The sequence below is a fragment of the Pteropus medius genome, unplaced genomic scaffold (genome assembly GCF_902729225.1).
Source record: "Pteropus medius unplaced genomic scaffold, Ma_sr-lr_union100, whole genome shotgun sequence".
NCBI classification, from domain to species: Eukaryota; Metazoa; Chordata; class Mammalia; order Chiroptera; family Pteropodidae; genus Pteropus; species Pteropus medius.
In genome coordinates this window covers 431,553-445,637 of record NW_024340692.1, presented here as the reverse complement: position 1 = coordinate 445,637, position 14,085 = coordinate 431,553, and the positions used below count along the sequence as shown (strand labels likewise).

Here is a 14,085-nt window from a genome sequence, read left to right as displayed (position 1 = left end):
ACAGAGGGGGAGGGGGAGAGGGAAGGAGAAGGAGCAGAGGAGTAGAGAGAGGGAGGAGTGAGGGGGAAGGGAGAGAGAGGGAGAGGAAGAAGGAGAGAAGGAGAGAAGAGGGGAGAACTGAATGGGCGAGGAGGGAGAAATAGAAGTCTCTTTCTGTAGAACAGATATTTAGAGAATATAGCAGTTTCTAGACCTTTCTCACATTGCAGTAAATGTTGAAAGCTGCAAGGAAAGATTGAAGGAAAAGTCGGCGAGGTCATATCTTCTAAATTTATAACCCGCTCCTTAGCCCTTTGCAAGTCCAGTCTATAAAATTCTCTTGGAACATTTATGGAAAGCCCTCTTACCCTAGCCCCACCCCAAATCTAACCCACACTGTATAGTCTAACTTTGAAAAAGACTTGACATTTGCAAAGCTCTGGTTGAGGGAGAGGCTGGGAAAGTGTCTGGCTCTGTTTGAGACACTGCTCCCTTCAAAAGAATAGTTTGATGTCCAAGAGTGTTCTCAGTTCAAAGCTGAGGCAACATGAAACAATTGTAAACTAGTTTTTATAGCTTCTGTAAACAAAGAAATGGATTTAAGAGGTCAAAAATGTTCTTTTAATCAGTAGGGAAATTTGGAAAAAAAAATTCCCTAGGGAGGGTGACGGAAAGAAGGGACCACAAAGGCAACACAGTAAGGAAATCATTATCACCAGTTAGATGTGAATTTTGAAATTAAACAAAACTAAAATTAAAGTGAATGATACATAGTACCATGTACTTTTCTTGTCCTTTAAGAAACTGCTTGTTTTAAGTTTAGATTGTTTTTGGTTTTGCTTGTTTGTTATTACATTGAGTTTATCCTGAGATAGAGATTCCCAAAGCAAGGAGTTTTCCCCATTTTTCTTTCCTTAGATTTCCTGCCCCCTTAACTGCGCTAGCTTCTAAAAAGCTCATGCAGCCATTGTTATAGTTGCTTAGTAACGAGACTGTGAATAAAAACCGTACTCTCCTGTGGAACCAGGTATTCAGTTTTCGATATTGAGATGTCATGACAGCCTGTAATTTCAGTCCAACTACTTCCCCAACGCCCACCCCGCCGCCACCTTCTTTTAAAACTGTGTTTGATAGAATGGTTATGCTCTAGATAAACTAGGGTACCACTTGATTTGTGTGCTTTTTGTGCTTTTAAACAGGGAAGAGAACTGCAATTTATGTATTTGGGGAAAATAAAGTGTATTAAGGTGTGAGAGAATAAAGTCTATTTTCTGAGGTTCCTAAAAGCTTCTTTTTCATGAAATTTTGCATAAGGTATTAAAAATGCCCATAGTGGATCCTGACTAGAGTTGTTGAATTCATTGAGTCTTTGATCATGGATTGATCAAAGTATAATTTGGTTAAAAAATGGCTCTGAGAACTATTTAGAATTAAGATTTAGGTAATTTAATGAGAAAAATTCTTGTCTCTTAGGGTCTTCTCTTGTGTTGATGATCCTGTTCTTTGGGAAACCTAACTCCTTTTTTATCGTGTAGGAAATGGCTAGCACTGAGGAGACACTGTATTTATATCTGGCATGTTTGAAACTTTTCTGTATTTAGCCTCTTTCTCTTTATTTTATTTAATAGGAGAAGAAAACCCAAGGAAGGAGGCCTTTATGAAGTTTCTTCCAACATTTAAGGAATATAGTCTAATTTAGCATGCTTTCATCTGCTGCTGGGGTATCAGAGTATTTTTCATGAATTTGAGATGGTTTCAGTGTTTAAATCTAAATTGGTATCATTGCTCATTTAACTCTTATGTGAAAGTGAAGAATGACTAGACCTTGTCTGTTATCACATCTTTTCTTTCGAATAATCCTTTAAGTCATTTAGCTTGTTTCCAGATGTTCTCCTTTCCTTTTTTCCAATTTGTTTTCTTTCTCTAAAATCCTGGAATCTATCTTAACTTGCAACTCATAACCAGGAAAGTAATTCCAGCCACTTTTCTTGTCTTGGACTTTCTGCCCTATTTCTTTTTTACATTAGTTGAGCTGGTTGAAGGCTTTGTTTGTCACAAAATCTTCTGTTATAAGAGTCATGTTTTATGCTAAGATTTTTCTAGGTGATTTAAGGAAAGTGACTACTGAACACATGTTACTTTTATAATAAAAAATATTTTAGAAGAAATCAGGTTGTTTTCTAGTACTTAGAAAATAAATGAGTGTACAGGGCTTTCTCAAGCAAAACTCAATAGCATTATAACTCAGATGTTTTTTTGAGAAGCATTATTTTGTTGTCATTTATTCAAGCATGGGTTTCTCAGAACTTTTTATTTATTTTTATTTTTCAGATATTCTCACTCTTCCTGGCTCTTTCTCTCTCCCTTTCTCTTTCTTTTCTTGTATAATTTTATAATGAATCTAGAAAATGATTTGATCATTAATTTAGAATTAATTATTCGTTGGTGACTTACTATGCTTAAGAATGACCAGCTATCCTTTTCGGTTAAAAAGGGGCTTGGCCACATTTGTATCATTTGTTCCCACAATACCCAAGGTTTTCCCCTTTTGGGATGGATGTTTGTGTTATTCTTTTCAACCCAAACCCTTGTTATTCTCATCACTGGCAGAAAAAAAAATTAGTATGGGTACTTCTTCTACTTCACATTGGAATATTTTGAAAGCAAAGAAGCAAGCATTATTTGTAGTCTTTTCAAAAGGAGACCGAAATACATGAAGTGTTTAAGGTTGTAATCAAATAAACCTCCCCCCAAAAGAAATCTGATGGACATTATTTATATGCACAAAGAAATCGTGCTATATTTATATAGTAAAAATCAATTTCATGGGTAGTTTTAATTAGTATAGTTTATACAGCTTGACCAATTTTTTTTCTTTTCTGTTTTATTTTTAATTTTTGGAATATTCAACATCATTATTAACCCATACTCCCTCTCATGATAAGATCTGGTCTTGACTCTTATGTCCAGTGAAAACTGAGGTTCTGTTTTGCATTATCTTTTGCCACTGTGCTTGTATCTCTAGCCTGAAGTTTCCTTTGCTCTCTCTTAGAGGGTTCTTGAGTCAATTCAGCTTTTCTTGGCACCCACCCAGGAAGGACTTGTTCCAGCCAATCTTTACTGAAAGGTTTTTGGCAGCATATTCCTGAGTGTGTTAGGACTCTTTGGGTAACAATTTACAGAAACCCACTTGAACTAGTTTGAGCATAAAAGGGTGATTTTAATTTTTTTGATAAAGGAGTGTCTCATAGGACCCAAGAACAGGGGTGCACCTGGGTCTCGGAAACAAATTGGATACAGGGTATGTGTTTCTTTTCTTTTGCCACAGTCTTTCTCTGCTTCTTAGCCCACAAGCCGCAACCTCCTCCTGGGTTAACATCTTTTACGTATAAGAGACAGCCAGACTGAGGTTGGAATTTCTTGGTCACAATTACAGATTTCCAAGGCTAGAACTGAGCATGTGTGAGATATTTACTCCTGGACCAGTCAGCTCTGCCAGGGGCTGTGTATTAGGGTTTTTTTTAGGACTGCTGTAACAAATGACCACAAACTTGAGGGCTTAAAATAACAGAAATTTATTATCTCAAAATTCTGGAGGCCAGAAGTCCAAAACCTAGATGTTAGCAGGATTGGTTCTTTCTGGCTGGGAAATTTGTTTCATGTCTGTCTCCTAGCTTCTGGTGGTTGTCAGCAACCCTTGGTGTTCCTTGGCTTGTGGCTGTATAACTTCAGTCTTTGCCTCTGTCTTTTCATGACCTTCTCTGTGTATCTTTGTGTCTTAAATCTCTTTCTTTTCTCTTATGAGGATACCAGTCTTTGAGTTTAAGGCCCACCCAGGATGAGCTCATCTCAAGTTCCTTAACTTAATTATATCTGCAAAAGCCCTATTTCCAAATTAAGTCACATTCATAGGTACCAGGGGTTAGAACTAAGATGTATTGTTTGGGAGACATAATTTCACCCACCAGAGGCTGTGTCTTTATTGTGTGAAAATATGTCTGCTCCCTTATATAGTGTCCATATGAATGGGGAAGGAGTGGTCATTCCTCAAACTGAGAGGGGACTGGGACACTATTCCTGAGGAGTTTTCTGCACTGGGATTGAACTTGGGAGAAAGCCATAACTTTGGAAATAGGTATCTCTCAGCATCTCATCTCAGCTCTAGCTTTGAAACGTTAATTGTGCTTAATTATGAGTGACTGATATTAGATCTTTGTTGCTCCTACAGGGATAGAGGGAGGAGAGATTGAATGATGAAGAGTTATTGTCAAGGATAATGTAATTGTTTTACTGTGATGACAAGATGCCACCATGTTTTCTATCATCATTGTTGTCGTCATCATCGTCATCCTCTAGAATATTTTTTGAAACTATAAATTATCTCAAATAGCAATAATGATAGAAACAGCCACTGCCTTGGTTGCCAAGGGAAGGGAGGTAAAGAAAGGAAACTGTAGCTTGGAGTGTGACACAAAAAAATAACCAAAAAATTTTTGGAAAAAAAATGCATGTTACAAAGAGAAACTCTTCCTATGATTTTTAAAACTTTATGGAGAATTTCAAAAGTAAGTAGAATAGTGTTATGAACTCTTATGTTCCTGTTCAACAACCATTAATTCATGGCCAGTCCTGCTCCTTCTGTAACCCCGTCTACTGCCATTCTGCCCATATTCTTTTGGAGCAAATCCTAGGCATTGTGTAATTTTTTATGCAGATATTTAAGTATATACCTCTTTTTAAAAAATATAACAATAGTGTCGTTATTGCACCTGGATATACGTATGGGTGCACATAATTTTTTAAAATAACCATTCTTCAGATTTTTAATTACCTCATGTATATTTTTTTACAATTTGCTTGAATGAGAATTGTTCATTACATCTTTTATATCTCTTCATCTGTAGGACCTCTCCCTCATATCTATCTAGCTCTCTCTCTCTCTGTCTCTCTCTTTCTTATAGTTTGTTGAAGAAACTTGTTTGCAGTGATTTCCAGTGTGGATTTTGCTGATGGCATCCCAATGTGCTTTGGCTTATTTCTCTGTATTTCCTGTACATTGAAAGTTTTCTTCTAGAAATTTGATGAGATTTAAGTTAAGTTTTTGTTGTTGGGAGTGTATAGGGGGCAGGAAGACATCTTCAGAAGTGGTAAAGTGTTCTTCCATCAAGAGACACATAATATCTGATTGTTTTCTTTTTTGATGATGTTAGCTATTGATGCTCAATGGCTTGATCCATTAATTCATTAGGAGTTTCAAAATGGTGACATTCTAAATCTATTACTTATTACCTGAAATACTACTGTAAAGAGAACCTTCCCATATCTATTGTTTGGTTACCAGTAGTAGAATTTGTATAGAAAGGCAAGATATATACCTGATTCTTTCTCTTTATTTACTAAACTTCAAAATAATCAGTTTATTTATTTTGTTTTTTAGCATCATTCAGTGTTGATCAATTAGATTTTATTTTATAGAGAATTTTGAGTGCATGGATTTAAACATAATTGATATATTTTTGTCCTTTATTTAAAAAAGTGATTTTTTGAGACTTTATCTTTTCACTACTTTTGAGTCTGTTTTGGACCCACTCTTTAGAAACAATGAGAGAGAGAGAAGCTTAAGTTTCAAAAGTCCTATTGCTTTTTAATGATTTTCATATTTAACAAATTAATTAAGAGGGAAGGTAGTGGAAGAAAATAGTGTCTTCAGAAAGGGACTTCTTGCTGCTGCTCAGATCTTAAGTCAACAGGAAACATATAATATTTCTAATACTCTCTTAGGAGTTAATTTTCATTGTGGTGAATTAAGCTGCATGGTGGGCAGTATCACTACAGTAGTGAAATCTCTATTTACCATGCCAAATGTTTATCTTTTACTTTACTTATTCTATCAGCAGTCTTAAGTTGGTTTTAATGTTGTAAGTACATGGATTCAGATGTACTTTGAAACTCCAACAAAAAAACACTTGCCTCCCTTCTCCCAGTGGGGTTATTTTATTACTTGATAATATAAAGGGTATTATGTTAATTTATCTTCCTAGTATTTACAATTCCCTCATTCGCTAAATGAATGAGGGAATTGTAAATACTAGGAAGATAAAATTAACATAATACATAATGCAACCCCTAAAATAAAAGACCTATAACCACGACTAGTAATACCACTTATATTTGTTTATTTAGTAATAAACTAACAAATTTAAAAAATAAAGACATCAGATACTATAATGTACATATGTAAACTCATGTAATTATAGAACTAGAAATTAGCTTTAAAGGTCACTTCTGTAGCTAAGCAAGACAGTACCTTAGCTGTCTTTCACCCATCTATTCATCTGTTAATTAAACATTTATTGAATACTCCTGTATACCTATGCTAAGTTCTGTGATATGTTGAGGAAAGCAAACATTATCATTGCATTCAAGATACTTTGGGTTTAGAGGGAGAGAATGCCACAATCACAATTGCACAATTACACATTAAATTACATTCAGACAAGTACACTGTACTGGGAGTCCCTTTAATATGGGAGTTTGACCTCATAATGGAGGTCAAGGAAAGCTTTCCTGATGAAGTAACACCTAAGATGATACTGAGGAATGAATAGAATTTATCTAGGCAAATAGGAGGGGGTAGAACTTTCCAGTTATAGGAAATAGTATGTGTCAAGTCCCTGTGGCGGGAGGGAAGATGGCTAGTAGGAAGGCCTGAAAGAATGCCAAGAGCAAGAGGAGAGTGGTTTGAGATGAAGCTGGGCAGGTAGATATAGGCCAGACAATGTAGGCCGTTATGGCTAATCTTGAGATTTGGGACTTTATCCTGAATACAGAGGGAATCTGTTGAAGTGTTTATCTAATGGGTATCAGTGGTTTAAGCAATTCCATTCTGGCTCCAATATGAGGATAACATTGAAAGTATTGGGTAGGCAGATAGAGTAGTTACAGAGAGATGAGTTTAGGTGGCTGTTGCTGAAGTTCAGGGGAGAGATGATGATTGCTTGCACTAGAGATGGAGGGAAATAAACGGATTTGTGAGATATTTAGGGGGTGAAGCATTTGAGGTGATTGAATATAAGGATGACTGAAAAGGATATGTCAAAGGTGATGCCTTGATTTCTGGCTTGCCTAACAGGTAGATAGGGAACATTAAAAGACCAGGTGTGTGGGAAGAGTATGAGCTTGATTTTGGACATGTTAAATTTGAGGCACAATTCAGACGCTGAGGTGGAAATATTTAGTAGGTGGCTAGATATGCCTTTTTTTCTTTTTCTTGGTAATGATATCTCCTGAACATTTTGTACTATGAATATTAGTCATAATACCTAATCAGATTTTTTCTGCCTTGATTAAAGCCTTTGATTTGTTAAATAACTCTTTTTAAACAGAGGCAGCCCATTTGTCTAAGGGCTAAATCCACTTCCTGAAACTATTTCTCTGAAGTTTTCTTTCTCAAATTAACATGTTTTTGTGTCTGTGCTAAACTGTGGCTGAAGACAGGTTCTAAATAAAAGATACTGTGGTTATTTCATTGTTTATTTAAATTTATATTCATACTACCTATCTGGGAGATCAGGTTTAATCTTCTATTTGTGTTCAGAGAGTCCTTTCTCATCTTGAAATTATAAATTTAATTTTCCTTTTTCACTAATAAAAAAAAAAGTAGTACATACCTTTTCTGAAAACTCAAACAGTGGCACTTGTAGATAGTGAGAATAGTAAATGGTAAAACTCCTTTTTATCATCTTCTTTTTTAAAAAATTCACTTTCTCATTGGGCCCTGCTGAAAACTAGGAATTGGCAGTGCTGGAAAGGCTCAACGCTGGCGGGATGTCTCAGAGGTTCCTCCAGATTCTGGTCTTGGTTCTCTCTGGAGTACAGAGAAGGCTAGAGTGATCTGGAATCAGGGACCAGCTAATTTCAGTGAAATCTGAACCCTATTTCTAGACTTATAAAAAAGTATAAGAGCATACATTCCAAGTGTTTTAAAATAAAATATTTTATTCATATGTATATGTTCTAAAACTTGCTTTTTTCCTCTTAGTATGTGTTAGATGTCTTTCTATAGATCTGTTTGCATCTGTGTTAATGGCCACAGAGTATTCTATAATGTGGATGTATCGTATTTTAACTCTCTATTAATAAACATGTATTTTTTCTTTAATTTTTTAAGATAATAAATACAGTATAATATCTTCTTTTGGGTATACATAGGGTATTTTTTTTAGGATGGGTTCTTAGAAGTGGAATTTATGAGAGAAAAGTACACGCATTAAAAATTTTTATGGGTACTGCCAAATTGCTCTCCATAAAGGCTTAACCAGTGTATGCTCAATGTAAAGTGCTTATTTCCCCATTCACTCATCAGTGCTGGATATTATGAATCTTATTCTTCTGTGATTTGCATATCTATATTCTCTGCTTAGGTTTCTGTTTATATAATTTGCCTTTTGTTGCTTTGCTTGTTTTTATGGATATTAATTCTTTCTCTGTCATAGATGTTGTAAATATTTCATCTCAGACTATCTCTTATATTAACTTTATGTTTTCTTTCTCCTGAAAATCGTCCCTAATAACTTTGATAAAACTATATAGAATTTTAGTTAGAGATTTTATTTTTTTTTGAAGAGGTGAAAAACACTAGGAGGTAGGGTGGGTGTATAATTATCATTATTCATCATTCATCAGCTCTGACACTGGTGTTTGCACGGCCTTATCTGTAAAGAGTAAAAACATTATGGTCTTTATGGTATAGTTACAAATATTAGAATATCACAGAATATCACAACCTTTTGAAAAAAATAACCAGATAGTTTACTGACATACTTTTCTTTATTCTTTAAAACAACATGAGAGCTGGGCTTATTACCATGATTCTAGACTGTACAGATGAGTATGTTCAGACGCCCAGGCATTAAGTGGTTTGCCCAACATTTCCTAAATAATTAGAATTAAAGCAAGGATTTAAATAAATATGAATTTCAAACCATCCCTCTCAAACCACTTGAAATATTTGAATAATTTAAATAGCTATTCAGCTGAGTTTAAGGCAAATGTGTTACTATTGGAATGGATGTATATGTGATTTGATCGATGCCCTATCTTTAAAAAATCATAATCTATTCATGCCACGCTCTTGCTTACAATACAGTAAGGACTCTATTATCCACACAGTAAAATCTGGAGCCACAAATAAGACCAAGCAAGGCTTAAAGGTTAAAAAATGAGTTCATTCATCAGCCTTAGTGGTTCTGTAATATCCCTGAAATTTAATGCAAATATGATGTATGTGCTTTTCTCTGAGATTCTACTGCTTTCATAAAAGAGTGGGTGACCTATGTTGGTTAAAAATTATAGGTCTGTTATCTGCCTCTCTAAAACTCTAGTCATATGACAAATAAATCATTAGATAAGGAAAACCAATATAGTTTCATGTACAAAAAAAGGATTACAGGCATACTTCATTTTATTGTGCTTCACAAGTTTTTTTTTTCTTTTTTTACAAATTGAAGGAAGGCAAGACCCTCCACCAGTAAAAAGGTTACACCTCACTTTATTGCAATACTTGCTTTTTGCAGTGGTCTGGAACCGAACCCGCATTCTCTCTTAGGTTTGCTCGCATTTAACGAATCCATAGTTCTTGGAAGAAATTTAGTCAGAAATTCAATTAACACTGATCATCTAAAACGAGTACCATTTAAACTAATCATTAGGCTCAGAGAATGGCCATGTGTGGTTACTAGGTGGGGCCTGGACTTTACCCAGCTGTATGTAAATGGAGTCATTTTAGCTTAAATCAAACATTAGAGCTGATTTCTAGTTGCATAAATATTGAAAGCCAAAAGACAAGAATGCCTCTGAACATGCAGTGACCCTTTACCAGAGCAAACCAGAGTCAGCACCCTATGATAAGTCTCTATCAGATACTGCAATCTGGGAACTACTCACTCTCTCAGTGATGATGAGAATTTATCTGCTAAATATAGTTACAGACCTGAGATTTTGTGGTCTTGTACAACATCTAGGCACAGGCCTGGGTCAGAGCCATGGGGTTTGTATCATCTTGAGAAACTGACTTTCAAAAAGAAAGACTGCAACCCTGAGGCCTAGTGAGTTAGCTTTAGCAAATGTATGTATTTGGAGGAGTCAGATTATACTGAAGCTCTGAGAATCCTCTGTAAGCTTTGCCCTCTGTGACTGAGTCCAGATGTTCACACCCAGGAGGAGGTTCTTGATAAATTGGTTATAGAACACCTATGACTTCTGTGTGGAAGAATCTTCAGGTCTTTGTAAAGGAAAATGTGAAGAGTTGTGAAGAGCTGGAAGATATAAGGGAAGATCCCGTTTCTTAAAATCCAGAATCCTCAGCTGTGGAATGGTTTTGATTCTCTACAAGTGAGTAGAATAAAGAATTGCAAAGATGGAATTTTTTCTAAAAATTTAGATGTTGAGATATCTTTTCCCAAGCTTTAGAGGAAGAGGATTCTAGAAACTCAGTATTCTGTCAATAGAGCAAGTCGTCAGAAGAATGTGAGCAGTACCAATGGAAGAAAACAAGGCTGTACCTCTGTTCCCAAAGAGGGCTCAAAGGGGTGCCATGCATTCCTAAAACAGCTAGTTTATTTCAATTTTTTTTTAAAAATTACTTTTTAATTTTTATTGAGTCACAATGGGATAACTGGCTATATTGTTGGTCAAAATAAACTACCATGGAATTGACACAATAACAATGTAGAGTATACAAGAAAAACTAATTATCAGTTTGACCTCCATCATAGAACACACTCAGCAGAGAGGATCTTAGGCGAAAGGCTTCATGCAGTGTTGAGATCTCTGTGTTCACCAGAGAATCCACACAGAAGAGAAACCATATGTGTGTGCTATCTGTCAGAAAAGATTCATTCATGAGTCTACTTCGCATAGTTGTAAGAAGATCACTATGAAAGAGAAAATGTACTGTTGTGAAGACTGTGGAAAGTGCTTCAGCTACAAGGGAAACCTCAGTGCTCACCAAAGAATCCACTTAGGAACTAAACTACCTGAGTGTCTCCAGCAGTGCTGGGAAATAGAAATATAATGTGAACCCAAATGTGAGCCACATATATAACTCAAAAATTTCTAGTAGCCACATTAAAAAATAAAAAAAAAGGTGATATTAATTTTAACAATGTATTTTATGTAACCTCATACATCAAAAATATTTTAATATGTAATCAATATAAAACATTATATATGATATTTTACATTCTTTTTTGTGTCCTAAGTCTTAAGTCCAGCATGTATTTTATACTTAAAGCACATCTCAATTTGGATTAGCTATAGTATAAGTGCTAAATAGCTACATGTGGCTATCGGCCACTGTATTGGACAGTGGTGCCAAATGTTTTGTCAATCGGAAAACTTTATTTTATTTTTTCAATCTCTATTTTATTTATTTATTTATTTATTTTAGAGTTTAAAAATTTTTTTTTTAAGTTTATTGGGGTAACATTGGTTAATACAATTATATAATTTTCAGGTGTACATTATAATTTGACATCTATATATTCTATTGTGAGATTACCACCTAGAGTCCAGTTTCCTTCATATATTTGATCCCTTTCCTCCCCCAACTCCCTTATATTTAACCCTCTTTACCCTGTCTACCTCTTTCCTGCTCCCCAACCCCCTACCACTAGTCCATTGTCCATGTCCATGAGTCTCTGTCCTGTTCATTTGTTGCTTTTAGGTTTATATCCCACATATAAGTGATATCATGTGATTTTCAACTTTTTCAGTCTGGCTTATTTCGCTTAGCATGATTATCTCGAGGTCCATCCAGGTTGTCGCAAATGTCAGTATTTCATCTCTTCTTCTGGCTGAGTAATATTCCATTATATATATGTACCACAGCTTCTTTATTCAGTCATCTATCATAGGGCACTTCAGCTTCCATGTCTTGGCCACTGTGAATAGTGCTGCCAGGAACATCGGTGTACAAATATCTTTTCAGATATGAGTTTTCAAGTCTTTGGGGTAAATACCCACTAGAGAGATTACTGGATCATATGGTAGATCAATTCTTAGTTTTTTGAAGAACCTCCATATCAATTGGAAAACTTTAAATGCCATAAAAGAGTATACTCAATAATACTTCACATAATTGCACCAAATGCTATCAATTGTTTAAGTCTAAGTCTTGTTCTAGCCCTCAAATAAAATTAACAGTGATTTGTTAACCTATTATAGTCTGTATAGTAAATGACAGAATTCATGGTAAGCACTTAGAAGCACTTAGCTTACAATAGGTGCTCCTAAATATTAACAACCATGACTAAAATTTAACAAATATCTTTTTAAAAATTTAACAAATACCTCTTTTAAAAAAAATTCTAGTACGTCTTTTTAGTTCCCAGGGAGATCCTTATATAAAAAGGGTAAGGTAATTTTTAACAATAGATAAATCTGGAGGGTATTATGGTAAGTGAAATAAGCCAGACAAAGACAAATATTGTATGGTATCACTTATATGTGGAATCTAAAAAAAAAAGTCAAACTTATAGAAACAGAGTAGAGTTGTGGTTGTCAGGGGCTGGATGGGGTGGAGGAAATGGGAAAAGTGATATCATGTGATATCACTTCTAGTTATAAGACGAATAAGTTCTTAGGGTCTAATATACAGCATGCTGACTAGAGTTAACAATATTGCATTATACATTTGAAATGTGCTAGGGAAGAAGATCTTAAGCAATCTCACCAAACAAACAAAAAAACAAAATCAATAAATAATACCAGGACAATTATATACCCAGATATATTCCAAAAGTATTAAATTAAAATCATTAAAGAACTAGAAAGAGATATTATCATAAATTGGGAGAGTGTGAATTGACTGTGAACCTGTAGTGGGGCAGGGGCCACTGGTGGCTCGTTTGCTGTCCTCCACTTGCTTCCTTGGTCTTTTTCCTGTTCCAAGGATGGGGTACAGAGCAGAGCTAGAGGAAGAGTGTCAAAATTCACCCTCACTGGTTCTCTTTAGACTGTAGCAGTTAAAAAAAAAAAAAAAAAGCCACGCGAGGTTATGGGTATATTAACTAACTTGATTATGGTAATCATTTCACAATATATAATACTTATATCACATTGTATACTTTAAATATATTACAATTGTATTTGTCAGTTTTACCTCAAGCTAAAGTTGGGAAAAAATCCCATTTCACAATTAAAAAAATTAAGAACAAAGAAAAAATAAAACAAGAAGGGCAGGCTATTCTTCTTTTTGATATATTATCCTCCTACTTCTTACAGGAATAAGGAAAAATTTAAAGTTCTATTCCCCTCTCTCATTAACTTTGTTTTAATGGGAGTTATTTGTTCTGATTGTTCCCCTGGCCTTCTTTTTTGAATGGCTGATTCATTTCATATGTCTAGTTATTCATATGTCTGGAATAATAATTTATGGTCTGCTAATATTTATAAATGAAGGACTTGATTATTCAGTATGGGTAACTGATGTGGTCACTGCCTACAATTATGTGGGCTAATGTTTGTTTTTTCCTGATTGATATTCCCCCAGGTATGTGTGGGGAGGTGATTGATAGGTTAGTGGTTTGATTCTTCGGTTGTATTTCTTTAAATGTGTTAGATGGTCGTTGTCTGCTTGTAGGCCTCTTCTTGGCTGTGCTGTAGAATGAGCTGGTTGCTTGTGGGTGGCTACTGTTCAGTGTGGGTGGCTAATGTTCAAGTATTTAAAAATGGCATGATTAAGCACCTCTTAATATTATTTACTTTATGTCTGTAACATTTAACATGTTGTTGTATTTCTTCACAGGAATACCCATGGCTTGATAAAAGCCATTATGAAATTATTTCAAATGCAAGCTCTTAAGGAAGGACAAGGTGAGGAAAAGAGTATTCAGGATATATATACTATTAGGTAAGACTTTTCTCCTTTCTTTAAAAAAAACATGTTTTTATTGTATGAATTATTAACTAAATTATGAATTGAAACATGCGAATCCATTAAGAATTAGTTAATTCAACAGAGATTGAGCAAATGTACTTAAAGCAGGAAGGTAAACTTCTTCACTATGAAAAGTAATAGACTGGCCAAGAGTCATTACCCAGGGC

The 14,085-nt window shown here is 35.0% G+C and overlaps 1 protein-coding gene across 3 annotated transcripts in view; it reads left to right on the top strand.

Annotated features, from left to right (window-relative positions):
- Positions 1-14,085, top strand: part of FOCAD (focadhesin) — a 262,544-nt gene that overhangs the window by 42,981 nt on the left and 205,478 nt on the right. For all 3 annotated transcript variants that reach the window (XM_039868697.1, XM_039868772.1, XM_039868837.1), the window contains exon 5: positions 13,787-13,891. In XM_039868697.1, coding sequence (XP_039724631.1) covers positions 13,787-13,891 — 105 coding nt within the window. The remainder of the gene's footprint in view (positions 1-13,786; positions 13,892-14,085) is intronic.